General features: G+C 48.1%; 3 protein-coding genes and 1 long non-coding RNA gene across 10 annotated transcripts; 2 read left to right on the top strand and 2 right to left on the bottom strand.

Annotated features, from left to right (window-relative positions):
- ZBTB33 (zinc finger and BTB domain containing 33) lies at positions 1-17395 on the bottom strand. 6 transcript variants are annotated; one of them, XM_087748596.1, is made up of 3 exons: positions 6232-6315; positions 5522-5621; positions 1-5010 (listed from the first exon to the last, which is right to left on the bottom strand). In XM_087748596.1, exon 3 carries the CDS (start codon positions 5006-5008, stop codon positions 2972-2974), a length of 2037 nt encoding a protein of 678 aa, XP_087604722.1. In that variant the 5' UTR covers positions 5009-5010; positions 5522-5621; positions 6232-6315; the 3' UTR covers positions 1-2971. The 6 variants fall into 6 exon arrangements, with proteins under 6 accessions (XP_087604722.1, XP_087604723.1, XP_087604721.1 ...); XM_087748597.1 differs by having other exon boundaries at positions 5522-5590; positions 5848-6250; XM_087748595.1 differs by having other exon boundaries at positions 5848-6250.
- LOC148056669 (uncharacterized) lies at positions 6496-17141 on the top strand. 2 transcript variants are annotated; one of them, XR_015702596.1, is made up of 3 exons: positions 6496-7749; positions 7906-13411; positions 13989-17141. It is a non-coding gene; the product is annotated as an uncharacterized LOC148056669 (long non-coding RNA). The 2 variants fall into 2 exon arrangements; XR_015702597.1 differs by having other exon boundaries at positions 6496-6713; positions 6906-13411; positions 13989-17139.
- NKAP (NFKB activating protein) lies at positions 17373-22912 on the top strand. The gene is made up of 9 exons (XM_087748601.1): positions 17373-17710; positions 18149-18229; positions 18631-18704; positions 18927-19046; positions 19506-19551; positions 19957-20072; positions 20222-20297; positions 20799-20948; positions 21603-22912. Exons 1-9 carry the CDS (start codon positions 17463-17465, stop codon positions 21775-21777), a joined length of 1086 nt encoding a protein of 361 aa, XP_087604727.1. The 5' UTR covers positions 17373-17462; the 3' UTR covers positions 21778-22912.
- A 1864-nt stretch (positions 22913-24776) lies between these two features.
- NDUFA1 (NADH:ubiquinone oxidoreductase subunit A1) lies at positions 24777-26081 on the bottom strand. The gene is made up of 3 exons (XM_087748605.1): positions 25848-26081; positions 25084-25173; positions 24777-24873 (listed from the first exon to the last, which is right to left on the bottom strand). The coding sequence occupies exons 1-3, from the start codon at positions 25947-25949 to the stop codon at positions 24853-24855; spliced, it is 213 nt and encodes a 70-aa protein (XP_087604731.1). The 5' UTR covers positions 25950-26081; the 3' UTR covers positions 24777-24852.
- Between the last annotated feature and the right edge of the window lie 2 nt (positions 26082-26083).

A 26083-nucleotide genomic window follows, 5' to 3' on the forward strand; every position in this document is an offset into this window, starting at 1 on the left:
TCAGAATTAAATTTTTTTATTTTTGCCATAGAAAGCTCTAAGAACTAATATCAAGTATTGGTTAATGAAAAGTAGAACACAACTTTAAAAAGTATGTTAAGGAAAGACTGTACAACTATATACATTACAGATCTGGCAAAAACGATAAATGTTTCACACAGAACAGTTCCTAGGCAATAGCTGTAGAACCCCAATGTATATAGTCGTCAGCTTCTGCATCTTTTTATAAGCTGCATGCCTTAACAGTACAAAATAAATAAGCAGTCAATTGTCAATATTGGTTTAATTCACATACTGGAATGCTATGGTATGAATCCCCAAAGAAACCATACAGTGAGGATGCACCCACCATTATCATATTTTGCAGCAGATCCGTTAATGTTTTTATACGCATAAGTGACTGTGAGGTTTGCTACCATATTCTATTGAAATTTTTCCATTTTTATATAAATGCTTTTTCAGATTCAATCTTTTTCTTCCATGACCCTAAAGCCAATTTCTTAATATTTACATAAGGTTTTTCATTAAGTTAAACTGGAAGCTAAGTGTTTACAAAAACAAACAAAAAACAAATATAAGTGCAATAGCCAGAAATCTAAATATAAAAGCTCATGGCCCCATAAAAAGTTTTAAAACAATGGATTTAACATGTTTCCAAACCAATAAATACTGGAAGTGAAATTAAAAAATGCTTTACATGACCTCTGGACTTTGGATATCAAAAATCACTTCCAAGGAAAACTGAAGACCCTGAGACACATGCAAGCACGAGTCTTCTAGCAAAAATAGTTACAAAGCCCTAGTTTTCCAGTTTTCCTCCATAAAGAGACCTTTAATAGGCACAGTTTAATTTAAGGTTTTAAATATATCAGCAGCAAATATTGATAGCCATTATGTTTAATTATTAGTGAATGTACACTTTGCAATGTATGCTTAATTCCAAATGTGTCACGTCAATAACAAAAATAACATTGTCTTTTTCTTGCCAAAAAGTTCAGGAAGTCTCAATATAGCACGCAGCCAGCTACAGCAGAGCTACCTGCGCTAATACAGGCAATCCATACCTATGTCTTGTGAGGATTATGTTTGACTGCTGAAATGCCATCTCAGATAACATCCAACCTGTAACATTTGAAAGCATACCCCATTATATTCAAAGGGGTCTGCAATATGATTTGAAAATAACCATGTATATCGTCTTCTTGGCCTACAAAACAAGTGCTGAGCATTATGTGCATAAGGTAAACAAATCCTCCTCTTTCTCCCATCGTTACTTATATAGATTCCTGGTACCCTTTTTTATAGCTCAAGTTGTATTTGAACCATTTACCATTTAAATGGCTTTCTGTCTAGAGTACTATATGTCTAAAACCTTAACCTTGAAGGTCATGGGATCAAGATGCTTACTTAAAACGTGAAAAAGAAAAAAAAAACAACTTTAACTGTAATTTAAGCAATGAAAGGTTACGATAACTAAGTAGTACTATGCACAACAATCTTTCTCAGTCATCTCTAGAACTTGAGCAGTTTTCATATTACCATTTACAAAAATTCAACAAGTCACTAAATCTGAAATGCTAAACTATGACTCCAGTAAACAGCTGTTTGTTTTTCTCAGATCTACTGTTTCCTGTTCCAGTTGGACATCTAATTTCTCTTCTAAGTGCCAAAACATGTACCAATTGCAAGGATCAAAAAAGGACAATACAATAAACCCATAACTGAAAACAGATGAAAACTAGGCAACTGCAGAGAAATGATACTTTGGATTATGGTGGATGGAGGATATTTTTTGATTGTTGGTTTAGTCCTCATGCTTCCACACCCTATAAATGGGGGGGGGATCCAAATCCCCGTTTCACTTAAAGATCTAGCCAGAGGCATATGAGATTCTCAGCAGTCTCAGTGCTAAACCAATACAGCACTTCAATTATTTCATAGTTTTGAGACATAAATTTCAAAGCCTTCAGCTAAAAAAAAAAAAATGTTCCCTTTATCATAAGTATTACTTTTTTAAAAATATCAGACTGAAGCCCTTCTTGAAGAGCAAAAGAAGGAACAGCACTTTATTCCAAACTAACTACTGCCATCTTTTCCAGTAGTAAGAAATCCAAACGTTATTCCTCAAGCCTTGAAAAGGCAAAATTATCTCCTTCCTAAGTGTTCTAAGCTTCTTCACTATTGAGCTTTGTGGGTTTTGGTTTGTTCCACGCCCTCCCCCCCCCCCCATTGCAAAAAGAGTAAAACATAATGGTCCAGACACTGAATACTCTGCTCACCATACTGCCAAGTATAAATAAAGTTTGTTCAAGTTAGCCCTAACTGAGTGTCTCTTGTTGGCAAGACTATTTGCATGAAGACAGACGATTCATAGTGCTTATAAAAACAGAACTAAGATGCTAGTTCAAAAATACACTACTCCAAAGTACTGGATCAGTTATTTTGAACCTCTCCAGTAATGCATTGTTCACAAAAATAAATATGAGTTGTGGGATTTTTTTTTTTTTTAAATGGTTCCATATTCAAGAGACTACGATGAAAAATCTTACTGTTTTCTTGGTTAATGTCTAAACACAATTCAGCATTAAAGTGCTAACATGAAAGAAAGGGTTTACATAGTAAGTATGGGTACAGGAAATACCTCAATTCCTTTAGAAGAAAGATTTCTAGCTCTTCAGAAGAAATTGTACCTTTTCAAGCTACAAATCCCCACATTTTGATCAAAACTAATATACCAGAAAACACTGCCAGCTCCTTGGAAATGTCTTATTCTCTATCCAAGTAAACTTTCAGATGAATCGCTTGCACAAATCACTTGCAGCTACTAATGATCCACCTAGGTGCTACCATTTGATGACTTGGTAGAACAAGTTAACTTGTTTTCACTTTGATTTTACAGCAATTTTAACAATTCATTTAAAACAGCTGCAATATTTCTGCACCGAATCCTTCTTCCAGCATTTAATGCATTTCAGTAAGATTCCGGTATTACAAACTCAAATTCAGTACTTCCCTCTGATGGATTTTGTTTAAAAATTGCTTCATTTCCCTGCGGAATGAAAATGTCATCCCAGGTAATTTGTTTGGCTGGAGGGTTAGATGTTGTTCCTTCAGTGCCATCCTTCCCTGTGCCAACACGATAAACAATTCCACCCTCGTTTATTACTGGTATACTGCTTGAGTGATCAGTAATGTATGCATACTGTCTGATCTGCAAAGACCTGCAAGGATGCAACCGATAAAGCTTGGTATCTCCAGAAGGGTCTTGGCTGTGAACTGATCTTATGTGGGAGATGGTAATTTGGTAGTTGATGAAAGATTTGCCACACGTCAAGCACTGGTACCTTCGCTCACCGGTGTGGTGAATTTCATGCTTCGTACGGTATTCTGCAAGAGGAAAAACTTTGTCACAATATCGACACGGATACTTCTTCTTCCAGGAATGAACGTTAAAATGTCTCCGTAAACTCGTCAGACATGCGTACGATCTCTTACACACAATGCAAATGTAGTAGACTCTTCCATCCACTATGAGCTCGTAATGGTCATCGTGCTTTACTTTCATGCGCTTCCTGTTCGGAGAATCATCACCAGATGTTCTAGGTGTTTCGTCAAGCTTGGCTTCGCCTTCCTCAGAATCACCCTTTACAGGAATGACTATGTCATATGTATCCTCACCGATATTTGCATAAACCTTGCAGCCTGTGGACAGGCCTTCTATTTCAGTTGCTGTATCTAATGTTATGATTTTCTGCCCTTCTGCCACATGCTTTGATGCTATACCTGAACCAAATTCCTTGTTGTTTCCAGTAAGGACATCTGAGATTTTTATTTTAAATTCTCCGGGTTTAGCAGATGGCTCTTGTGAAAATGTTACAACCTGTTTTTTCTGTACACCTGATCCTTCAGTGGTTGCTGCCTTGGGTATAGAAGGTTGCTGAACCAAAGAGCTACCGCTGACTGAACCAGGACTAGAAGAGCTAATGATATCGACATCATCTTCAACAACCTCTTCATCATCAACAGCAGTTGCTTCCACTTCAGTTAAGGCGCCATTATTAGATGGCTGCTGGTTCTCCTCAAGTAAATTAATTCTAGGGGTCACGTGTGTTTGATGCGAGGAGCTGGCGCTGAGCGACGAGTTAAGTAGAGGCTTATTTAACACAATGATATTAGGAGTCAAATGTTGCGGTGTTGCAGAGACAAGTGATTCGGCACTTGATTGTGTTTTGTTTGGGCTTAGCTGACTGGCAGAGGACGCGAGTTTCTGAGCTGCTGTGGTGCTCGTCAAATGGGGAGAGCCACTGCTGCCACACGATTTTTGGTCAGAAACTCCAGCTGGACTTGGGCAAGGCTGGTTCTGGGTTGCAGCATTTGTATCTTTAGTACATTCTTTCGGAGGAACAATCTCAGAGCAAAAAATTACATCATCATCATCATCTGAATCACTCACTGTAATTTTTGTAGTCTCATATTCTATGCCGTGTAAGGAGAACGACTGTGTTATAACTGGCATCCCATCCATCACCTCTTGACTCTCCGGCCTTATTACAGGTACTTGCGTTTCAGCATCCTTTTGACCTGGAGTAGAAGCTGAAGTTTCTGAAGCACCGTCTTTGACCTTGCTTGGCATGTTTTTTCCTTCAGACGGAGGTATGCCCAGATCAGCTATGAATTTAACACCTAGCTGTTGCCCTGATTTAATCAGTTCATCAAGTAAATCAGATCGAACGCTGATTATTTTGGAACTATAAATATAGTTAAGAATTTCTGCAAAAATTTCTGCTCTTACAAAGCTCAGTTCAACCACTTGCCCAGCCACTGAGAAAAGCTGGTGAAAATATGTGCTTGAGGCTGAAAGGATGTTTCTGTGAGCTCGAAATTTCCGATCCTCTACAATGACAGTAACATCACAAAAAAGTCCGTGGCCACGCTGTTCATTCAAAGACTGAAGGAGCACACTAGAATACTGCGTGTCTGTTGCAGAAATCACTTTTTTCCCCTCCATTCCTACAAAGAGAAAGTGAAATGCATCGAATTAGTAAAAATACAGAGTTATGGTTTTAACTGCATGACAACGTTCCCACGTTTACTGTTTATTCCTTCTTTTGTAAAAACAAATCTGAGATACTATTCATAAGCTTATATGCTATAGCAGTCTTGCAGATTTGTTTCCTATTGTTATTTGTCCCCTCACCTTCTACACAAGGGCTGTGTAATTCTGAATATACCCTCTATTCTTACAGGGTGAGGGACAGAGAAACAACTGCTTATCTGATTCAACAGCAAATAAGGTAAATTTGAAAACCAAGAAGATGTACGATTTGGGTCCCTCAAAAGATTTCTTTTAATTGTGAAAATATTCCATGAATTGTTATGAGAAAGCCCGGTAACATCCAGGTTGTTTATGGGCGAAAACAAAACCTGTCCATCCGTGTATTACCAGTCAACTGAGGTTAATGAAAATGCTATTGATACTTCACTTTCTTGCCCGGAAAAAGAAACTTTTTTTCCCCCTCACCTCATATATTTGCAAGGTTGCTTTGTGTTTGAAACCCAGGCACCGAGGCAGCACGGTAACAAACAATATCTGTAAAGCCAAACGAATCCATCGATCGGCACTTCCGATTCGATACCCCGCAACGAGATGCAAAAAAAAGAAAAAGAGAACAACATGGAAATGTAAGAGCGGCGAGGGAGAGGCTGCAAGCCCCCACTCTGCGGGCAGGGCGGGACGGGATGAGGAGGCCGGGACCCCCCGCCCGGCCCGCGGGCCGCCAGCCGCGGCTGCACCGCGCCTCGCTCTGCTCCGCGGCCACCGCTCGGCTTCCCCCCGGTGAAGTTTACCATGAAAACGAGCGTTTCGAGCCAGGGACGACGCCGACGCCGACGCCGCCGCCGCCGCCGCGGCGGGGAGGGCACCGTCGCGGGAGATGTTTCGCGGGCGGCAGCCGGGCCCTGCCGCGGGCTCCCCGGGCGGAGCAACAGCGGCCGGGCGGCCCCGCCTCGGCGAGGACGGAGCGGCGGCGCTGACAGGCGGCGGGCCCCGGGGAGCGGCCCGGCAGCAGCCGGAGATGACGGGCGGCCCCCTCCGCCGCCTCCGCAAGGCCAGGCCGTGCCCGCCGCCGCCGCTTCCTGCTCAAGGCGAGGCGAGCGGGGCCGGCCCCCGCCGGCGGCGGGAGGGGGAAGGCAGCCCGCGGCGCGGCGGAGGAAGGCGAGGGCCCGCGTTACCTGCGCTCCGGCCGCCAACACCCGCTGCCCTCCGCCGCACAACGGGCACCGGCGGCCGCCGCCGCCGCCGCTTCTCGGGCTCGGGCACCGCCCCCGCTGCGCGACCGCCAGGGGGCGCTGCGCCGCGCTGCCCTCCCCTGCGGGCCGCCGTGCTCCGCCCGAGCGCGCTCGTCACCCTTCGGCTCCCCGACCCGAGCGGCCTCGGGAACCTTCGGGCGCGCTCGCGGTCGGCCGGCGGCGAGGCGGGGCGGGGCGGGGCGGGCGGTCCTTCAGCCGCCTCAGGCGGGGGCCTCGGGCGGGGCCGTGCTCCTGCCTGCCGTCGGCTCCCCCGGCCCGGCCTCCCGCTCAGCCCTCCCCCGTGGCGCCGGCAGCCCCTCGGCCGCGGTAGCGGCGTAGCGGGCTGAGGTGGCTGGCGGCTCCCAGGAGCCCCCGGACGCCGCCTGGGTCCCCGACCCCCCGCCCGTTCGTGTCGGCGCCTTCAGGTACACGCAAGGCCGGTTACAGGCGCCAAGGCCCCGTGTGCCGGCCGCTGCCGGGAGGGAGCTCGGCACCTTGGCAGTCCCCGGCCCTGCTCCACCGGAGGCCTTGGGCAGCCGAAGGCCGAGCACACGGGCATCGCTTCCGCCTTGGCAATCCCTGCCTGGCTCCCAACTATCCTGCTCTCCTTGCCCCAGGCGGAGCCGGCAGTAACCCCCCGACGCCTGCCGTATGCCTGACCGTGTTGGATGAGGCTGTGGAGACGTGATGGCAGCAGGTTATTTCCCACGGCGGCTCGCTTCCTTCCCAGGGGCAGAGACCGGGCTGGCACGGCTCTGCCAACCGCTGACGCAGCTGGCACCTCCGCCCAACAGCGAGGAAATCTCCTGTAACCTAAACCTGAACACCCACGCTCGCACTGCAGGATCGTTCATTTTGTATTCTTGGCACCACAGTGGCACGTGTTAGGCTCCGCGAGGAGCTGTACAGATGTAAGTGGTTTGACAAAAATGCAGCTCTTGGCACATTCGACATGTGGTCATCAAAGTGACATAGCCACAATGCGGTCTCTTGGAAACTGTCACTGTTCATGAACGCTCAAAGAGCACCAAGATCACAAAAGATATTTTCCATCTTCAGTTACTGATCTGTTCCTTTTTTTTTTTTTTTTTTCTGTGGATTTTGTGGACTGGAACCACGGGGGTTTTTTATTTTTCTTAAGATTCAAAAACTTTGCCAAGAACAAATGTCCCTCTATCAAGTTTGACCAAAAATATTAACAGACCACGGTCACTGGCACAAACGACTGCAATCCCTCACTGCATGTATCAGCAACGAAATGGTCCTGCCCAGCTTTATGAGCCCTGCTAGCAAGAAAATCACCTGCCGTGCTCCCTGCATTTGTACAGCCAGTAGCAGAAGTGGCTTTTTGAAGCGAGCCTTCAGATCTGAAATGTTACAAAGCTGGTTTCTGTTTATTTATAGCTTTTTCCAGAGAGTTGAGTGAAGAAGAATAATAGAAAAGAATAATCAAGGGAAAAGGTAGGCTTTTCTTCCTCAGATAACCCTTCAATTAATTTTTCTCCTTTTATATACGTTCTTAATCATTTTTACATAGGAGGTTATATTAAATGAAAATTACACTGTAATCATTTTCATTTTTAACGTATAATCCAGTGCTCTTTTTTTCTCCTCCAGAAATGCCTGATGGTCCAAATTAAACCATTTTTTAGCCTTTCATCCTTGAGCTTTAAGCAGTTTTCTTCTCTTCATTGCCTATCTCATTTCTAAATAACTAACAGGAAAATTTACAGATAAAGCTGAGCACTGATTTGGAAGGAGCCCTGCTCCTGAAGCATCATGAGTTCTCAAAAGTCAGGTTTGAACTGCTTACCCTTAGGCACAGAACTACTGGCTAATTTAAAAGATGCTGGTTGAGCTGCGAGAGTTGCACCATCTCCTTGACTTTTACCTTTTTGCAGATGCTTCTCTCTATGGCAACTTCTTATATCAGATATGAAATCTGAATCCCACTCACCTTGCTATGGTCAGGGCAGAGCTAATGCTCTGACCAGCTTAAAAAAATTTACTGAAGCTGCCACTCAGTCCTCCTGCACCTGAATGCAGAATTCCAATGTGAATATTTTTTTGTCTAGCATGCACCTCTTTTAGTTTTGGGGTTTTTTTTCCTCCTCTTTTATTTTTAGATAAGACTAGAAAGTGTTCGGTGATTTGACTCACATGAAAACTTATATAGTGACAAATTAAAAGAACCATTTTATCTAAGACATTGACAAGAAATATCCAGAACATAAAAGTAAATGTGGTGTTCTTGGAACTGAAAAAATAGGTAAGAGACACAACAGCAACTTTTATTTTGATGCATAGAAGTGATCCAAAAAAACTCTGGGATGGAGGCTCTGAAAATACGAACTACAAATGTAAAGAAGTGATGTGTAGGCTTTTGTGAGAAGACAAAAAAAATATGCAATTCAGTAACAAGTTTTCAGTTAAGCCATTTTAAGAGCTCTCTTCTTTTTTAAAAATACAGTTTGTGGGAACAGAAAATTCTTTTAAAGACCTGACAAATCTGAGAGACAAAGAAGCGTTCTCTGTCATGAAAAAATGTGTTTTACATTACAATAAATTAAATTTGATAAACAGGACAGTGAATTTCCCTTAGGGCCTTCAGTAAAATCAAAATTCAACAGTTATCCTAGCTAAGACTACTTTTAGGGACAGAAATATTATTCCACTGTGGAATTCCAAATAAAACACCCCTGTGTGGCGGTGTGCTCCCCCTTGCGTAAGCCAGGACCACCAGTGGGAATCGTGATGGCTGCAGCCAGCTTGTGCTGGGCTTTGGGGGATGGATGGAAACAGTCACCAGGGACTGTCTGGAGCAGTGACCCAAGCATCTTGCTGGCATGCAAGTATGCCTGTATGTTACTGCATGAATAGCGGGCAGCCCGGGGCCCGCTGAGCTCTCCTGCACAGCAGCGGGCTGCACACCGGGATCTCCCCTTGAGCAGGGACACCTCTCAAGGCTGCTCCTCGAGGCTGAGGGATTCCTTGCCGCAACAGATCCTCGGTAAGTGACTAACAGTGTGCTAAACTTTGTAATTTTAGCTAAGTGATATAAAGGATTGACTGCGCACGTATAATCCTTTAGACATAAACTGTTGACCAAATCCAGGACTAAGTTTGGGTCCAGCCGCACCTAGACTCCTCTAAGGGAAGGATTTTGGAAAGCCAGGGGGTCCTCTCTGAACCTCAGCCCTCACTGGGAGGGGCTCTCTGACCATTTTGTCTGACCCTGTCCTCTATGCAGTAAATAATTAAGTGTACCTTGCCATCGAACCATGTTTAACCACTGCTGTATTTACCATTGAACTTTGCTAACTCACTGTTTTATATCAGTAAAATATATTTTTGCTTCTCTCTTACGAGTGAAGTGCACTCTCACTCTATGGGTGACAAATCGGCGTAGTCGGCAGGATGGCAGGTAGCATCACTGATTATTTACGGAGGCATGGAGTGAATCTGAGCCCCAGCTTCTCAGAAGAACAGGCTGGTGACAATTGGCGTAACTGGGAAGCTGTTGAAGAGCTGCACATGAGGAATGCATTAGTCCTTAGCTCAAGGTCAGCCTGCTGGCGTTATCTTGAGTCTGATTGAAGCATTCCAGAAACGAGATAAGGGTGAAAAGAAGGAGCCTATTTCAGCTCCTCCTGTGCTAGGCCCCAGAAAGGGAGACAACCCCTGCCTCCCCGTACAGAGGAATTGCAGGGCATGAAGTCAAAAAAGGAGGAGTATCCAGAATGCAATGGGGCCTGCCTGTCGAGAAAGTGGAGGCTTATCAGTGATGATGGCCCATACGTTTTAATTGCAGTCAGTCCTCAGGAACAATTGGTGAAGTTTTTAATAGATGTGGGAGCACAAATTTCAGTGCTAACACAAGATGCTGGTAAATTGGGCGTGGGATCCAGGCGGCAAAGAGTTAAGAGTGCCGGTGTGAACGGAGGAGCGAGTGTCGCTGCCGAACTGGCGAGGCCAATTCATGGCTCCCGGGCGAGAAGCGCATGGCGACTACTCGCTTTGCAATTAAAGATTATCATGAAAATATTTTAGGTTTCGGCGTCCTAAACGGAAGAAGCTGGCGGCTGCCGAATGGCAGCGTGTGTCAAAAATCACTAACGTGCCACAATATCCGGTTTCTGCTGTGGCACGAAATGGGATTTCTGACGTCATAGGTGATTTGGAGAAACGACATCATCTCCAGAAAATGAAATGAATTATCCCCAGAACCCACTCCCCGTGTAACTCATCTTGTTTGGCCAGGTTGGAAACCAGAGGGGAGGTGGCATTTAACAGGCGATTATCGGCCCCCCCGAATGCCGATAGAGCCCAGCTAACAGCTGCTGTGCCGAACACTGCAAACTTAACAGCTACTTTGCAAAGCAGCTGCACACCCATGGGTGGCAGCGTTAGGTGTAAAAGATACGTTCTCTGTGGTTCCCTTAAAGCAGGAGGGTAAAGAGAAGTTTGCCGTCATTTGGGAGGTAATACAATATACCTTTAACAGACTCCCACAGGGGTGTAAACATTCACCCACGACTGGTCATGCCGCACTTGCTGAACTTTTACAGGCGGTCTCACTCTCCCAAGATGTGAAACTGTACCAGTACATAGATGATATTCTGATTGGAGGAACTTCCCCTGAGAAGGTGGGGGAAGCGGCAGCAGCAGTATGGCAAGCCCTAAATAAAGCAGAAATTGAGATTCCACCCGGAAAACGTTAGGGACCAAGTAAAGAAGTAAAATTTTTAGGCGCTCGGTGGATAGCAGGCAGTGCAGTGATTGCTCCAGATAGCTTACGAAAAATCGAAGAGCTGCAAATGTGCCAATCAAGGAAGGAGCTACAACAATTAATGGGAACTTTAGGATACTGGAGGAAGCATGTACCTGGATTTTCTATCATTTCCCGCCCATTATACTCATGGAAAGGCAAACCCTGGGAGTGGAAATGAGAACATAAACAAGCAGGCAAAACTCTTAACTGAGGAATTAAAAAGCTATCAGTCACTGGGACCAGTACACCCCCGCAACCCTATTATAGCCAGATGGGGTTTCGTCCAACACGCTACTTAGCGTAACCTGTTCCAAACTGGCCCCGATGGACCAAAAAGACCTTTATTGTTTGGCTCTACTGCATTTAAAGAAACAGAACAACGATACTCTGGGAAAAGAGACTTTTATCTTTAGTCCAAGCAGTTAAACAAGTTGAGAAAATACATCGGGGACAACCTATGCGAACTAGAGGAGCATTTAATTTACTCGAAGCAATCCTAAAGGGGACTCCTCCTCCAGAAGGAATTGCACAAAACCCCACTATCAGAAAATAGTATGCTTGCCTAACAGGAGTTGCAGAAAATACGCAATTAACTGAAGGACACACTCAGGTTTCCAAATTGCAGATGCCCATAAACACAGACCCTTTAGCATTACAACAACCTTTTAAACCTTCGCCATTCTGGATGCACCGCCCCTCACTGAGGGTACACCAACAGAAAACATGTGGTTTACGCATGCTTCAGCAAAAAGGGTAAACGGTTAATGGCAATATAAGGCCGTTGCATCGGATATTATCACCGGCAAACAAGTAACAGAGGAAGGTGAAGGCAGTGCACAAGTAGGAGAAATAAAAGGAGTTGTTTTGGCAGCACAAAATGGAGCAAAAATTATATATGTAGACTCTTATGCTGTGTGGGCTGGTGCCACACAGTGATTCTGTCAGTGGGAAACCTTGAATTGGGAAGTAAATAGATCCCCAGTTTGGAGAAACAAAGATTGGCAATTATTGCTAGATACAGCCAGGAAAACACCTTTCCAGATGGGATGGGTAAAAGCTCATGCTAAGGATAATCAACCGGCCACAAAGTGGAATCGAAAGGTAGATGAGCTAGCTAAAATTAGGAAAATCACCTTAAATCCAGCATGGTATTGATTGGGAGAATGGTTACATCAAAACCTAGGCCACACAGGTAAAGAAGCACTTTGCTGCACAGAGTAAAGGCTGGCCTACAGACAGAAAAACATGTGAAACTATTCTTACAGAACGTCCCCAGTGTAGATTGAAATTACCAGCGGATCATCCTGCTAAAGCACCACCTCTGCATATCAACAAAGGGAAAACTTTATGGTCTACATGGCTAATTGATTATATCGGACCATTCAAATCCTTGACGGAATATCGATACATCCTCACAGGAGTGGAAGTAGTCCCTGGCTTGTTTAGGGCGACTAAGTGTTAGAAAGCCGATGGGCGAAATACAGTGCGAGGGCTATCGTTTTGGTTCTCAAATCTACCTACTCCTGATGATACCCAAAGTGATAATGGCTCACATTTTTCGCATAAGGAAGTGCAAGATTGGGCAAAAGGAGAGGGAATTAAATGAGTATTCCACACCCACCTCAATCAAATGGGATGGTAGAGAGAGCTAATGGCTTATTGAAAAGGAATTTCAAACCACATGGGGCTCAATGGGATGCGTGACTTCCCAAAGTACTCCATCAATTAAATAATTGATACGGGCCTACTGGAAGCCCTGTAAGCCAAGCATTCTTTGTAAATACAGAGTTTAGTGCTACACTTACTAGGAAAAGAGAGTATCAGACAATGTTACAGCCAGGACAGCCTGTGATGGTCAATTTACCATCCATCGGTCCTTTGCCTATGACTTCAGTTAAACCTCGTGGCCCACTTGTCTGGGAAACTACTGATAGCAGTGGTGCAGAACACAGAATTAGTGCATGATGGACTTTTCCTTCTTTTTAACAGGCTAGCCTGTTCGGGCTCTCCCTACCGAAACGAGTCTATTTTCTCTTACAGCACCCCGCAGGATGACAAACAGAAATCCTGTGTTCATGTTACTACCTCAAACACTAACAATGCTGCTTACGCCCATCGCGGTCTTCTCTGTTAGCACTGGGAACTAACCAATGGCTCTTATCTGATATACTGCCTCAGCGGGAAAGAATTAATGAAAGGGATCAGCAATTGCTTGTGGATGCACTTGGTGCAGCTGAAAATAACGTTTCTCTAGCTCTTAGTTGTATCCAAGCTCAATTGTGGATGCAACCTATGGTAGCAGCAATTATAAGAGAAGGTGAAGAGAGCACCTTACCTGCTGAAATTCGAAAGGTAATTTGGGATAATGCAACCAAATTTGAAACCAAATTCCAATCCTGCTGGTATTTAGTCGGTTTCACTTAGGACCCCATCCACAATAAGGCCACAGCTTTTGTCTTAACAATACGCAATGCTTCGGTACGCACCGCATATAGCCAAGCGTTGCGTTGGGATTAAATCACAATGGAACTATACTCTATCCATTAGAAAACAGAGTGCGGGCCCAACGAAACGGAAACAAATGGCAAACTGTTGACGTTAACGCGTGCGTTGTACGGGAACAACAGGGATTTATTTGTGAGAGTAACACCATCAAAGCCCAAGACATTTGTCTTGACACTGAACAAAATGTTTGTCATTTTGAAATACATCCCGATGAAGCCCCTGAAACTGTACTTGTATAAATTGGAAAAGGATGTGTGATTTTATATTTCTAGGTGACATTACTGTAGATACAAGCAAGCAATCAAATATTTGAGTTTGCTAAAGTTGTGGGATGTGACATTAGTTATTCAGGTCCTGTTATGTCTTATCAATTGTTACAATCTACTTATACATTGAGTCAAGATTTATTGTGTGCCCCCATCAGAATGAATCTTACATTGGTGAAGAAACTACTACAGCACGATGACCTGTGTCAACTGCTAGAATGTGTTCGAAACAACAGACACAAAGCTCTAATCACCATTCATACAGAAGATACAGAAGAGAGACACCGTGTCTTGGAAAGAGTGAAGAAGGATGGAGAACACCATTGGTGGGAAACTCTTCTTGGATGGTCACCAGCAGCAACGTGAGTGTTTAATCTTATACTTCACCCAGTTGTGATTTTACTAACTTTAATACGTCTATTGCTTATAATTCTATTGTATGTAAAGGTTTGGTACATGATAAAACAAATAACCCAACTTCAACCACCCAAAACATACAAATTAATGCATAACATATAGCAGTGCTTCACTGTCTACTTACCATAGATCTATAAGCGCACAAACTATCAATACGTTACTTATGGCACAGAGGCAAGAGGTGACTGTACCATCACTCTGTGAAGGTGTCATGGTTTAGCCCCAGTCAGCAACTAAGCACCGCACAGCTGCTCGCTCACCCTCCCTGCCACCAGTGGGGAAAAAAAAAAAGTAAAACCTGTGGGTTGAGATAAAGACAGTTTAATGGGACAGCAGAGGAAGAAAAAAAATAACAATGACAAAAGAATATTCAAAACAAGTGATGCACGATGCAATTGCTCACCACCCACTGACTGATGCCCAGTCTGTCCCCAAGCAGTGATCGCTCCCCCCAGTTTCCATACTGGGCATGACGCCATACGGTATGGAATAGCCCTGTGGCCAGCCTGGGTCACTGTCCTGGCTGTGTCCCCTCCCAGCTTCTTCTGCACCAGGCAGAGCGTGGGAAGCTGAAAAGTCCTTGACTGGTGTAAGCACTACCTAGCAACAAGTAAACCATCAGCGTCTTATCAACATTATTCTAATCCTAAATCCAAAACGCAGCACTATACCCGCTGCCAGGAAGAAAATTAACTCTATCCCAGCCAAAACTAGGACAGAAGACGAACTGACTGGAGTCACCGAGTGGAGTATGGCAGTGTGCTCTCCACCCCCTCCCCGTAGGCCATAACCACCAGTGGGGGTCGTGACTGGGGGTTCCGGAGTTGAGAACGCAAGGGGGTCCTCTCTGAACCTCAGCCCTCACTGGGAGGGGCTCCCTGACAGTTGTCTGACCCTGTCCCCTCTGCAGTAAGTAATCAAGTGTGCCTTGCCGTCGAACCTTGTTAAACCACTGCCGCATTTACCGTTGAACTTGGTTAACTCACTGTTTTACATCAATAAAGTATATTTTTGCTTCTCTCTTACAAGTGAAGCGCACTCTCACTCTATCCGTGACACACTTCTTCTGAAGGACTCTAAAATACTAATTTCGACCGTTCGTGCTTCGAGGAATTCTCAGAAAGTATTTTTCCTGTCAATCCCATTATATTAAGCCTCATATAACTGAATTTAAAGTCCAGTGGTACTTTTTATTGACATTGGTAGTTGTTGTAGATGCTGTTACGTACTGTAGATATGTGCATTGTATAACCTGTGTATAAAAATGCTTCAAATGACTTCAAGTAACAGAGGTGCAGAGCGCTCCTGAGAGGTGGATGTTTTAGTCACCCTTTTACCAAGACAGACCCTCGGGTGCAGACACGAGTGGCCTCATCACGAGAGCTTCCTCAGCGCCGCCGAAGGCTGGTGGCCAGCTGTGCCGAGCAGTGCAGTGCTCGGTGCCTCTGAACCCCCCTGGCTGGCTACCACACCCATGGCCACCCGCATCCGCACACGCTAAACCCAGGCTCCAGCGCACAGCACGCCGCTGCCGGCCACATTTCAGGGTCTTCCATCGCCTTTGCGGGGCTGGCCCCGAGCCCTGGCTGTGGGGGACCCCGGGGGAGAAGCCAGGGAGGGCCACGTGCCCTCGTGGAGGCCTCAGGGGTACATTTACTTGCCGCACGGGTGGGTCCCTACGTTAGGTGTCTGGCCCAGCAGCTTCCATCTCTCTCATGGGTTGGTGATGTGGCCTCACGTAACCAGTGCTAGGAACACATGGTGGCCTGGACGGCTTGGCGGGGACATCTGGCTTCACACACCACAGGGGTAAACGAACTGGGGCAGCCTGTGAGGAGAGCGGGGGTACGGGCTGCTAAGTCTCGGGATCACCCCAGGCTTCAGCTTCTTCCTGAGACTGGAAGCTCGGAGAGACAAAGTCACTGAGCCTTAATTCACGCAGTACGGATTCAGCTGGCAAAAATACAGCCACTGCAGGCTTCCAGCTGTCTCATTCAAATGACCCTACCGCCGATCAAAACAACAGCCTTTTAAAAGACGCCTTATCTACTTTAATTAGGCAAGCAGTAGTCCCTGATGTTCAAAACACTCACAAAGCCCCACAGCAGGGAGATGCCGGGCTGTCCTTGGACAGACGCAGGGCACGGTACCACCACACACACAGGCAAACCTCCGGTAACATCTTTTCCGTCCCCGTTCTGCCTGTGGTTACACGCGCCCAAGATAATACACAATTTAAACAGGCTTCCTCCTTCTCACAGATTTCTCTTTTTTATGCTGCTTAGGAGAGGTTTGGGAACTGAAATAGTTGCTCATGTGTGATAAAGAGACTGACACACTCGGACGTCTTTTCTAGACAGCATAAACCAGCACGGGCCTGCCGGGACGGAGCAGCGCCCGAAACGCCCCGTTGCCGCCGGGGCCCAGCAGCGCTCCACCGCACGTCCCGGGGCAGAGCAGAAACCCGGGGTTTCTCTTAAGGAAGCAGCGCTGCGAGGTGCTCGGACCTGGCGCCCCGAGGGGGAGGCCGCTGGCAGGAGGAGAGCGAGCGCCTCCCGGTAACGGGCGATCCGTGCCTTTTTCTCCCCGGATCGCTGCCGTTTCGGCTGCTCCTTACGTGCTGCCCCCGGGACCGGCGGCCAGAGCCGCGGCAGGCCGGGCCGGGAGCTGCCCTGCTTCGCACCGGCCGCGGACGCCGGGAAGGGGGAGCCCCGCGGGCCCCGGGGGAGGACGAGTACCGGAGACTCCCCGCTTCCCCCGCGGCGGGGGGCCGGGCCCGGCCGTGAGCTGTCCGCCGGGCGGTGGTGCTCCCGGGCCGCCCTGGACAGCTCCCGGCCGCGGCCCCGCGCCCGGCTCCCCGCCGGTGCCAGCGGGGCGAGGACGGGCCTGCGCCGCCGCCCGCCGCTGCCCCCCGCCCCCGGGGCGCGGCCCCCCCCGCGCCGCCGCCGCCGCCCTCCGCGCCGCCTTACCTGGCACCGCTGCTGCCCGCAGGTCCATGCTGCCGCGGGGGCCGCCGCGGGGCCGCCCGGCCGCACAAAGGGAACCGCCGCCGCCGGGAACGCCGCCGCGGCGCCGTGTTGCCGCACGGGCGGGTGGGGCGCTGCGCCCCGCGGGCGGGGCTGCCCCGCTTCCGCCCCGCCGCCGCCACCGCCCGGGCGGGAGGGCGCCGGAAGCCGCGCGCCGCCCGGAAGTGACGCGTGCGCCGCCCCGCCGCTATGGCGCCGGCGTCCCGGTCCCGCAGCCCGTCGGCCGCCAGCCCCGAGCGCCGCGGCCGCAGGTCGCGCTCCCGCTCCCGCGATCGCAACGGCCTGAAGCGTCCGAGCCACCGGCGGAGCCGCAGCTGGTCCCGCTCCCGCGAACGCACCCCCGGCGGGCCGCGCTCCGCCGCGCACCACGGGCACCACCACGGCAAGGCCTGGCCCGAGTACTACGAGAAGGAGAAGGAGGAGATCCTGCGGCAGAGGCGAGTGCCCGCCCCGGGCCGCCCCTGCCCGGGGCTCGCCGCGGGGCCTTGGGCCGGTTCCTCCCCTCCGCCCGGAGGAACCGGGGAGGGCCGGGCGGGGGGCCGGGCTGCCGTTCCCGGGGAGGGCCCGGCTGGGCCTGTGTCGGCACGGCCCCCTCCCCGCCTGCCGGCGCTGCCCGCTGCCTTCAGCCCCTTCGGCCTCTCCGTGCGGCGGGCGCGGCGTGGGGCCGGCGGGGCGGGATGGGGCTCGGCTGGAGGGGTGCCGGCCGCCGGCCGTCCCCCGCCGTACACCGAGGTCCGCTTCCCGCCCCCCAGGCCGCTGCGTGTTTCTTCTCCTTACTGTCGCTGCTGCCGGCGATGGTGACAGATGTCAGAGGTGAAATGTTTACGTGCTGGGTGTAGCACACCGGGCTTCACTGAAGGTGTTTTCCGTTACAGGAGACTCAATGAGAGAGAGAGAATTGGAGAACTGGGGGCACCTGAAGTCTGGGGACTGTCACCAAAGGTTCCCGACCCCGAGTAAGGCATATTCCTTCTTCTTTCCTTCCATTTTCTACGATCATGATGATACGTCCGTTTAATTTACAAAAATGTCTTATCCCTATGCTAGTCTCTTTGCCACAATTCATGTTGTGCCTGTTCATTTCTGAATGAATACAACAAGATTATTACTTTACTCTTTCTGTTTTTCCCCCCCAAATAATTCCAACATACCGATTATGCAAGATACGATTTGTTGTAGCTCAGGTGACCTTTGTGTTGTGGTTCTGAAAGCAGTTCCCGTGCTGCAAATTAGCTGTTTAATAGTTTACTGCAGGTATTGACTCAAAATCTGTAAGCCTGTGTTTGGTCATCTGTGTGCCTTTGATCTTGAATTCTACAAAATAGATTTTAAATAGCAAACTTCTATTTGCATTCAGCTCCGATGAGCATACACCGGTAGAAGACGAAGAGGCGAAGTCCAAGAGTAGTTCTTCAGATTCCAGTTCAGAAGGTATTTTGCTTTGCTTACACAGCTTGTTTTGAAAATGGGAAGCTACCGAAGTCTAGAATCCGCTGTTGTTGCGTGCAAGAGGTTCACTGACTTTGCCAGGTGGAAGTGCGTGCGGTGCGCTCCAGTTCAAAGGAGAGCATTGCTTTGGGAAGGTCGGGGAATACATTTGGAGCTAGATGATCGTTGTCTGTTTTCTAATGTTATCTTTTAAAAACATTCTAGAGGAAAAAAAGAAAAAGAAGAAGAAAAGAAAGAAGAAAAAGCGGAAGGCATCTAAAAGAAAACGCAGAAAACATTCTGAGGACAGCGACAGTGAGTCGGAGTCTGAGCAGGACTCCAGTGGTAAGAAAAGAGGGTTTGGCTAATGTGCGTGGTGCGAGAGCTCTCCTGCTCCTCTGAGCGCAAAGCGGTGCTGCTGGCTTTTGTTGCACATTTGCAGTGTTCTGAAATGACAGAGCTGCAGCATCGCTCCGATATTCTTTCCTTTCACTGTCTTGCTGGGTTTGCAGTGCCTTTTCATTGAGTGCTTGCAGTCTGGCCTCAGGAAGTGGGATTTCTGAATTAAGTATCCACTGGGCGTCTCATGCCAGATCAGTTCGATACGTTCTCGTAGCGAACAGCGCTGCAGGTAGCTTTCTACTCGTGCTTCCTCAGTGGTGTTTGGTACCTAAACAAGTCACGTCTGAGAAGCTGTGTACTAAGGTGTTCTGGTGGAGGCAGTTAGTTATTCACAGTGCAGTAAACTACTTAGTTATAGCTAATCATCTCTTTCTGATAATATATATACTTTCCTTTTTTCAGGTGAAGATAAAAAGAAAAGCAAGAAGAAGAAAAAGAAGAACAGAAAGTAAGTTTCCAGGTTGTTGTGTGTAATTCTACCTGCTTTTGACTAGAGGGCAGCACCACTTTCTTAGCAGGTCGTGAGGAAGGCTCTCGTAATTAGGGCTATCAATGCTGTCGAATAACCTTAATTTGATGGATTTTCTTTAAATCTACAGAACCATGCAGTGTAGAGGACTCGCTGCAAACGTAGGGAGCCGCTTTCTAACACTATGTGAAAGGCGTAACCGTGTATGTATCGTCTTTGTTTTGCTGTAAGGTGTTTTTTATGAAACAACAACAATCTTTATGCAGACAGCCAGTCTACCCATAGGTGGAAGTTGCCTTGAGAAACTAATGACTTGAGTATGAGTCCAAGCACTTTCTTTCATCTTAAATTTTGGTAAATAGCGTGCCTGTCTTTGACTCACAGGAAGAAGTATAAGAAAAAGAAAAATAAGAAGAGCAGGAAGGAATCCAGTGATTCAAGTAGTGAAGATTCTGATGATGAAACATTTCAAGGGGAAGATCTCTGGATTGAGAGATCAAGTAGGTTCACCTGACTTTAAACTTGGATTGAAAGTTCTTGGTGTCATTTTCGTGAATTCTTTGTTAGGTGTGGGTGACCTGCGTAACTGTTCTGATACGAAAGAACAATGGACACAATATTAATCTTCCTCGTTACTTGATTGTTGCAGAAAATACAGAAGCTGATAGCCTGATTGGACCAGAAGCTCCCAAAACTCATGCGTCTCAGGATGACAGGCCTTTGAAGTGAGTAGCCAGCTTTAACGGTACTTTGATCAAATCAAGTAAATCAAGCCTGAAGGTTACTGTTCAAAAGTTATAACAATATTGTTATAACAATATGGCACGCACTGGGGAGAAATGCTGTGCCAGAAACTCACAGGCAGAAGTGGTAGTGGTGCTAGCCTTTACCCTGGCCTGAATTGAGGTAGAAAAGTCTGGTTCATGCTTTTTAGCCTTGATTCCTAGAAAATCAATTGTAAAATGCCTTTATTCTAATGCTCTGCAGTATTGTGACTTTACAGTGTTTTCATTACTGTTTAATCAGAATGGATTCAACTGCTAATTTAAGATGATGTTGCTGGTGTTAGCCATAAGGAAGAAACAGGCCAATATGTGGGAAAGAAGAAGAAAGTGCTTAAAAATGCAGCGGTAGCACGTTGTGAACAGGGAAGCTGGATGTTTACCTCAGGCTCTCTCTGTTTGAGACTGATTGAAATCACCACTTTTTAATTTATTTTTTTTAAGCTACGGACATGCCCTCTTGCCCGGTGAAGGTGCAGCAATGGCAGAGTACGTAAAAGCAGGAAAACGTATACCCCGGAGAGGTGAAATCGGCTTGACCAGTGAAGAGATCGCATCGTTTGAGAGCTCTGGTTATGTCATGAGTGGCAGCAGGTATGGTTTTGATGATGGTTATGGTTCAGTGACACTTTCAAGAGCTGCTTCCTCTGTTGGCTGGTTGGAAGACCGCTTCCAAGCTCTAGTTGAAAGCACGGAAGAGAAGGTGCTCTGTGTGCTTGAAATAATCTATGCTAAACTCCCTATTGCTATGGATAGATGGTGAGTTTTTTAAGGACGCTTTCTCCTCAAGAGCAAAAATTCCTTCCAGGTAATATACTTCTAATTATCTTGTATCTCAAATGAGGAGATACTTGTGTCAGGTGGCCCAAAGCTGGTGTGTTTGGACAGCAGTGGTGATGTGCTGGCTCTTCAGCAGGAGACAAATCGAAGTGTGAGAGGTTGGCTGCACTTTTTTTTCCTCTATGAGTCCAACAGAAATTTCACTTAAATTCTGGTGAGCCACCCGCTGACACCCTGGGGGTAGGTGGGGCTTCCGGCTGACTGCCTGAGAGCAGACACCCCCAGAAGTCAGTTTCTATCTCTGCCACGCTCTTTCCTGGGAAGGTTTGTGTGCAGTTTGGATTCTCTAGTGTAGGTGTCTTTATTTATAAGCCCCTCAAAACATTCAGGCCAGTTGCTAGATGGAAGCCGTGACGGGGCATTACATCCCTCTGCCCGTGCTGATGTACACAATGTTCTCCCCTGCAGACATCGCCGAATGGAAGCTGTGCGTCTGCGTAAAGAGAACCAGATTTACAGCGCAGATGAGAAGAGAGCTCTGGCGTCCTTCAACCAGGAGGAGAGGAGGAAACGAGAGAATAAGATCCTTGCGAGCTTTCGAGAGATGGTCTACAGAAAGACTAAGGGCAAAGAAGAAAAATAGTTTGCTATTTGAACCGTACACCGTAGACTCTACCAAGCAGCAGCTAACCTGTTCCAGGCATGATTTGAAAAAAGCTGCAGGTGCTGCAGTGCCTTTCACCCAGCAGGGCCAAGCCTCAGGTGTGGATTACTTGTATCAAGGAAACAGAGTTACTTTTGTCAGATTTTCTGGGATGATTTGTTCACCGTCTACAAAGAATCCCTGTAAAGTGAAAGGCTACAAGGCAGGGAAGGCAGGAACAGGCAGGGGGGATTAGAGGTGGCAATGTTCTGTGCTCGCTTTGCATCGGACAAGCAGGAGGATTCCGTGGGAGGGATTTCTTACCTGATGCTGATAAATGCGATTTTCCATTTATTTTGATTAATGAGAGTAGACTGGCCATCAGAAGCAAGCTACTAGTGACAGTAGCAAAAATGAAGGAACTCCTAAGTTCCTCTTTAAGATCTAGGACTGTCCACTTAGGTATTCTTTCATAAGTCTTTTAGATTTTTATTTTTTTTTCTCAAAACAGTTGAGTTTGGTTTGTGGTTCAAACTAGACTTGTAAATAGAAATGAGTTTGTAATTTAATACAGACTAGCTTCAGTTACTTTAAAGCAAGCAGATCGCAATTGGGGTGTAAAGTAACAGTAATGGTAGTAGGGGGATCTGATCTTCAATCCACCGAAGCCCGTGGCGAAGAACAAAGTTGCTTGCTTCTTTCTCCTATGTTATACATAGGTATCGGCGCAGTGGGGTGCAGTGGTTGGAACCCCTGGATGTACACAGGTGGTAACAAGGATATATCTTTCAATTTATTTGAAATTTTTTTTTGTCTATGGAAGTGTTCTAGATTAAAACCTTATTTTAACTCCTGTGGTATTTTAATTTGGTCCGTTTCAGCAATATTAAAATGGCTTTCTTTAAACTCTGTACTCGGAGGCCTACTCCGGGTAGTGCTTCTGTGCTGGTTATCTCCGATTCAACTGCATGTTTCCAAACATACCCCCCTTCGCCGCCTTTTTCTCAAGTGCTTTTAAAAACAAAGTGTTTTCTGGAGGGTTTTTTTGTTCCCCGAAATCTCTGTGTTGTGGTTTTGGCAGCAGAGATCTCTTGTACATTTGTATAAAGAAAATAAAAGTCCTATACCATTTGCCCTGGAATTCTGCAGAGCTGGTGTTCGCAAACAGCAAGTCCAGGCCAGCTGCCTCCCCCTTTACACTCTGGCACCTGGTTCTGTCCTGCAAGGGGCCGTCACGGAAAGCCAGCTGCCAGGTCAGGCCGCAATTGATTTTGCACAGATTTAATGCTTTTTATGTATTCACAAACTAGAAATGCTAATAAGGAAGAGCCATTCTTTCTTCACTGTGTTTATTTGATTCTCCATAAAATACCAACAGAGCGTCGGTGATGGTGAATTGGAGCTGTTCATTAGAAAGTAACTCTTTCCGCAAGCATTATTTTATTTTCAATGATGTCCTTAAGCCACTTTTCTCTTAAACTGACACCGTTCTGGCCTGGAGGATGGAATAAAAAGAGGGTAAATGGTAAGAATAATATTGAATCCACGTTTGGCCAACTTGCCAGTTCTGTCTCTCCAGCCAGCGCTGTAGCTGACTAGCTGGTGGAAAGTGCTTTAGGCTGGTATTTCATTGATTACCAAGCTCTTTTCAGCCCTTCAGAAAACTGAGACAGGAGCCAAACCTGAGGCTGACCACATCTAGGAAGCACGAGCATGGACACAGAGTGCCACAGAGAAGTGTCAGGCGTATCTGTCCCTGCTCGGTGACACAGGCTACAAGTTGGGCTTCAGGACCACTGATAGACTCTCAGAAATGCTTCATCCCAAGCCAACTAATGGCCAGAGGAATTCAGATGCAAATTTCTGTGTCTGAACTTGCTGCTATTCATGCTGATGTAAATCCAGAAGAATTCTGTTTACGCCAGTGTATTTTCTTTTTCTGCAATATTATTACTTTCTCAATATGGCTACAAGCAAATAGGGGGAATTATATTACAGAGACACTCGCACAAAGCAGAGAGACTTGGTTGAAGTCAGCAGAAAACAACTTCTAGCGCTGCTGGGCATCCTCGGCTCTCGCTGGCTACGGAGCAGTAAAAGGGTGTTTTGCTGCTGGTGTGGCAGCTCTTGCGGTAGGCTCTGTCCAGCTGAGCAAGCGTAACTTTCTCTGAATTTCTCTGACTTACGTGGCTCTGCACCTTGTCCACTCTGTGGTTATTTGTGGCTGTTCCCCGCCCCGTGCCTCACGGTGAATCGGTGTTAACGATAACGACACAAGAGCAGCGTTTCACTCTCCCATTTGCCATATGTCAACAAGCAGACAAGTAAGAGTCGTTGTTTGTAGCGGATTTAGGACGTAGCAGAAGCAGGTTTTGGCTGTATTGTAAGTTAAAACTGCTGAATGTTACTGCGCCCGGAGGGAAGGATCGCAAGCTGCAGGAGGTGACACCGGCTATTCAGGCAGAGTGCTGCACAGCCAGCGGGGTTGCTGCAGGGAACGCCAGGTCAGCAGAAGTGCGTGCAAGAATAGCATCAGTCCTGCTGCCTTTCTGCATTTTGCTAGTACTTATCGCTACAGATGCATCCGTAAGGGTAATTGTGTGGTAGTTCTCTTGGCATTCCTTTTCTTCCTCTCAACTGCAACCCCCACTCCTTGTCCCCCTGTGCTGCTGGAAGGGAGGAGGTAGAGAAATCGGGAGTGAAGTTGAGCCCGGGAAGAAGGCAGGGGTGGGGGGAAGGTGGCTTAAGATCTAGTTTTTATTTTCTCATTATCCTACTCTGATTTGATTGGTAATAAATTAAACTAATTTCCCCAAGATGAGTCTGTTTTGCCCATGATGGTAACTGCTGAGTGATCCCCCTGTCCTTATCTCAACCCACGAGCCTTTCGTTGTATTTTCTCTCCCCTGTCCAGCTGAGGAGGGCAGTGATAGAGCGGTTTTGGTGGGCACCTGGTATCCAGCCAGGGTCAACCCACCACAGCAACACAGATACACGGGTTGAATACATGTCTATCTTTATTAAAGAGCTAAATCATTTTATATAGATACGTGGATGCTTCAACGTGCTGCCACCTTAGTCTATGTTCTCCAGACCCTGAAAAAGAAAAAGCAACAGCTGTATCTGCACCATTCTCATCGCTAACTTGCAAGATGCAAAGTTTAATTAAAAAAAAAAAAAAATTAAAATGCCCAGCCCCACAGGAAGGCCAGCCGCAGGCAGAGAGCGAGCTCTGCCAGCCCCAGGAGCGACCAGTGCCCACCGCAGCCCTCCCGGCGGTACCGGCCCGGCGCCCCCAGCACCTGCCTTGGAGATGTAGTACTTGTTGACGCCCGACACCCGCCGGTCTCTTTCCATCAGGGTCCACTGGTAGGGGTAGCGGGCGATCCTCTTCTCCTGCGGGCAGGCACCGGGCTGCCTGTCACGGCCCCCGGGGGAAGGGGGGTCCCGGGAGGGAAGGGATCCCGGGGGAAGGGGGGGTTCCGGGAGGGAAGGGATCCCGGGGGAAGGAGGGGGTCCCGGGAGGGAAGGGATCCCGGGGGAAGGGGGGGTTCCGGGAGGGAAGGGATCCCGGGGGAAGGGGGGGGTCCCGGGAGGGAAGGGATCCCGGGGGAAGGAGGGGGTCCCGGGAGGGAAGAGGGAATCTCAGAGGGAAGAGGGGATCCCGGAGGAAGGGGGGCCCCGGGGGAAGGAATCCCGGGGAAAGGGGGGTCCCGGGAGTGAAGGAGGGGGGTCTCAGACGGAAGGGGTCCCGGGAGAGAACGGTTCCCATGGGAAGGGGGGTCCCGGGAGGGAAGGGAGGCCTCGGGAAGGAAGGGACCCCGGGGGAAGGAGGGGTCTCAGAGGGAAGGGGGGGTCCCGGGAAGGAAGGAATCCCGGAGGAACGGCGGTCCCGGGAGGAAAGGGGGGGCCCCGGGAGGGAAGGGATCCCAGGGGAAGGGCGGTACCGGGAGGGAAGGGACCCCAGGGGAAGGAGAGAGCTGAGGGGAAGCGGAGCCCCGGCATCCCGGGCCGCCGCCGTTGGGGGGGGGGGGGGGGGGGGCGGCCCGGTGTCCCCGCCCCGCGCTGACCTTGCCGCCGTTGCACCAGCGGTGCATGTAGACGGTGGAGAGGCCGGGGATGCTGAGGCAGATGCCCATGATGGCCATGCCGGGCAGGATCTCGTACCACATCTCGCCGGTACCGCGCTCCGCCGACCCGGGCTCCCCGCGGGCACTCCCGGCCTGCCCCGCGCCCCGCCGTCACTGCCGAGGCAGGCCCGGAAGGGGGGCGGGAGCGACCGGCGCCCCCCGGGGGCCTGCCGGGA

This window comes from Nipponia nippon, unplaced genomic scaffold (genome assembly GCF_047370975.1).
Source record: "Nipponia nippon isolate SJK-2023a ecotype South Korea unplaced genomic scaffold, ASM4737097v1 scaffold_12, whole genome shotgun sequence".
In the NCBI taxonomy this organism is placed as follows: domain Eukaryota; kingdom Metazoa; phylum Chordata; class Aves; order Pelecaniformes; family Threskiornithidae; genus Nipponia; species Nipponia nippon.

Excerpts from the sequence above, each read along its gene's own strand:
- ZBTB33 (XM_087748593.1), bottom strand. The coding sequence starts at position 17,244 with ATGGACCTGCGGGCAGCAGCGGTGCCAG. Across the intron at positions 5,011-17,216 it reads GCGGGCAGCAGCGGTGCCAG|GAATGGAGGGGAAAAAAGTG; the intron begins GTAAGGCGGCGC and ends TTCTCTTTGTAG.
- NKAP (XM_087748601.1), top strand. The coding sequence starts at position 17,463 with ATGGCGCCGGCGTCCCGGTCCCGCAGCCCGTCGGCCGCCAGCCCCGAG. Across the intron at positions 18,230-18,630 it reads CCAAAGGTTCCCGACCCCGA|CTCCGATGAGCATACACCGG; the intron begins GTAAGGCATATT and ends ATTTGCATTCAG. Across the intron at positions 20,949-21,602 it reads TATGTCATGAGTGGCAGCAG|ACATCGCCGAATGGAAGCTG; the intron begins GTATGGTTTTGA and ends TCTCCCCTGCAG.
- NDUFA1 (XM_087748605.1), bottom strand. The coding sequence starts at position 25,949 with ATGTGGTACGAGATCCTGCCCGGCATGGCCATCATGGGCATCTGCCTC. Across the intron at positions 25,174-25,847 it reads GCTGGTGCAACGGCGGCAAG|GAGAAGAGGATCGCCCGCTA; the intron begins GTCAGCGCGGGG and ends GCCTGCCCGCAG. Across the intron at positions 24,874-25,083 it reads ACAAGTACTACATCTCCAAG|GGTCTGGAGAACATAGACTA; the intron begins GCAGGTGCTGGG and ends TTTCTTTTTCAG.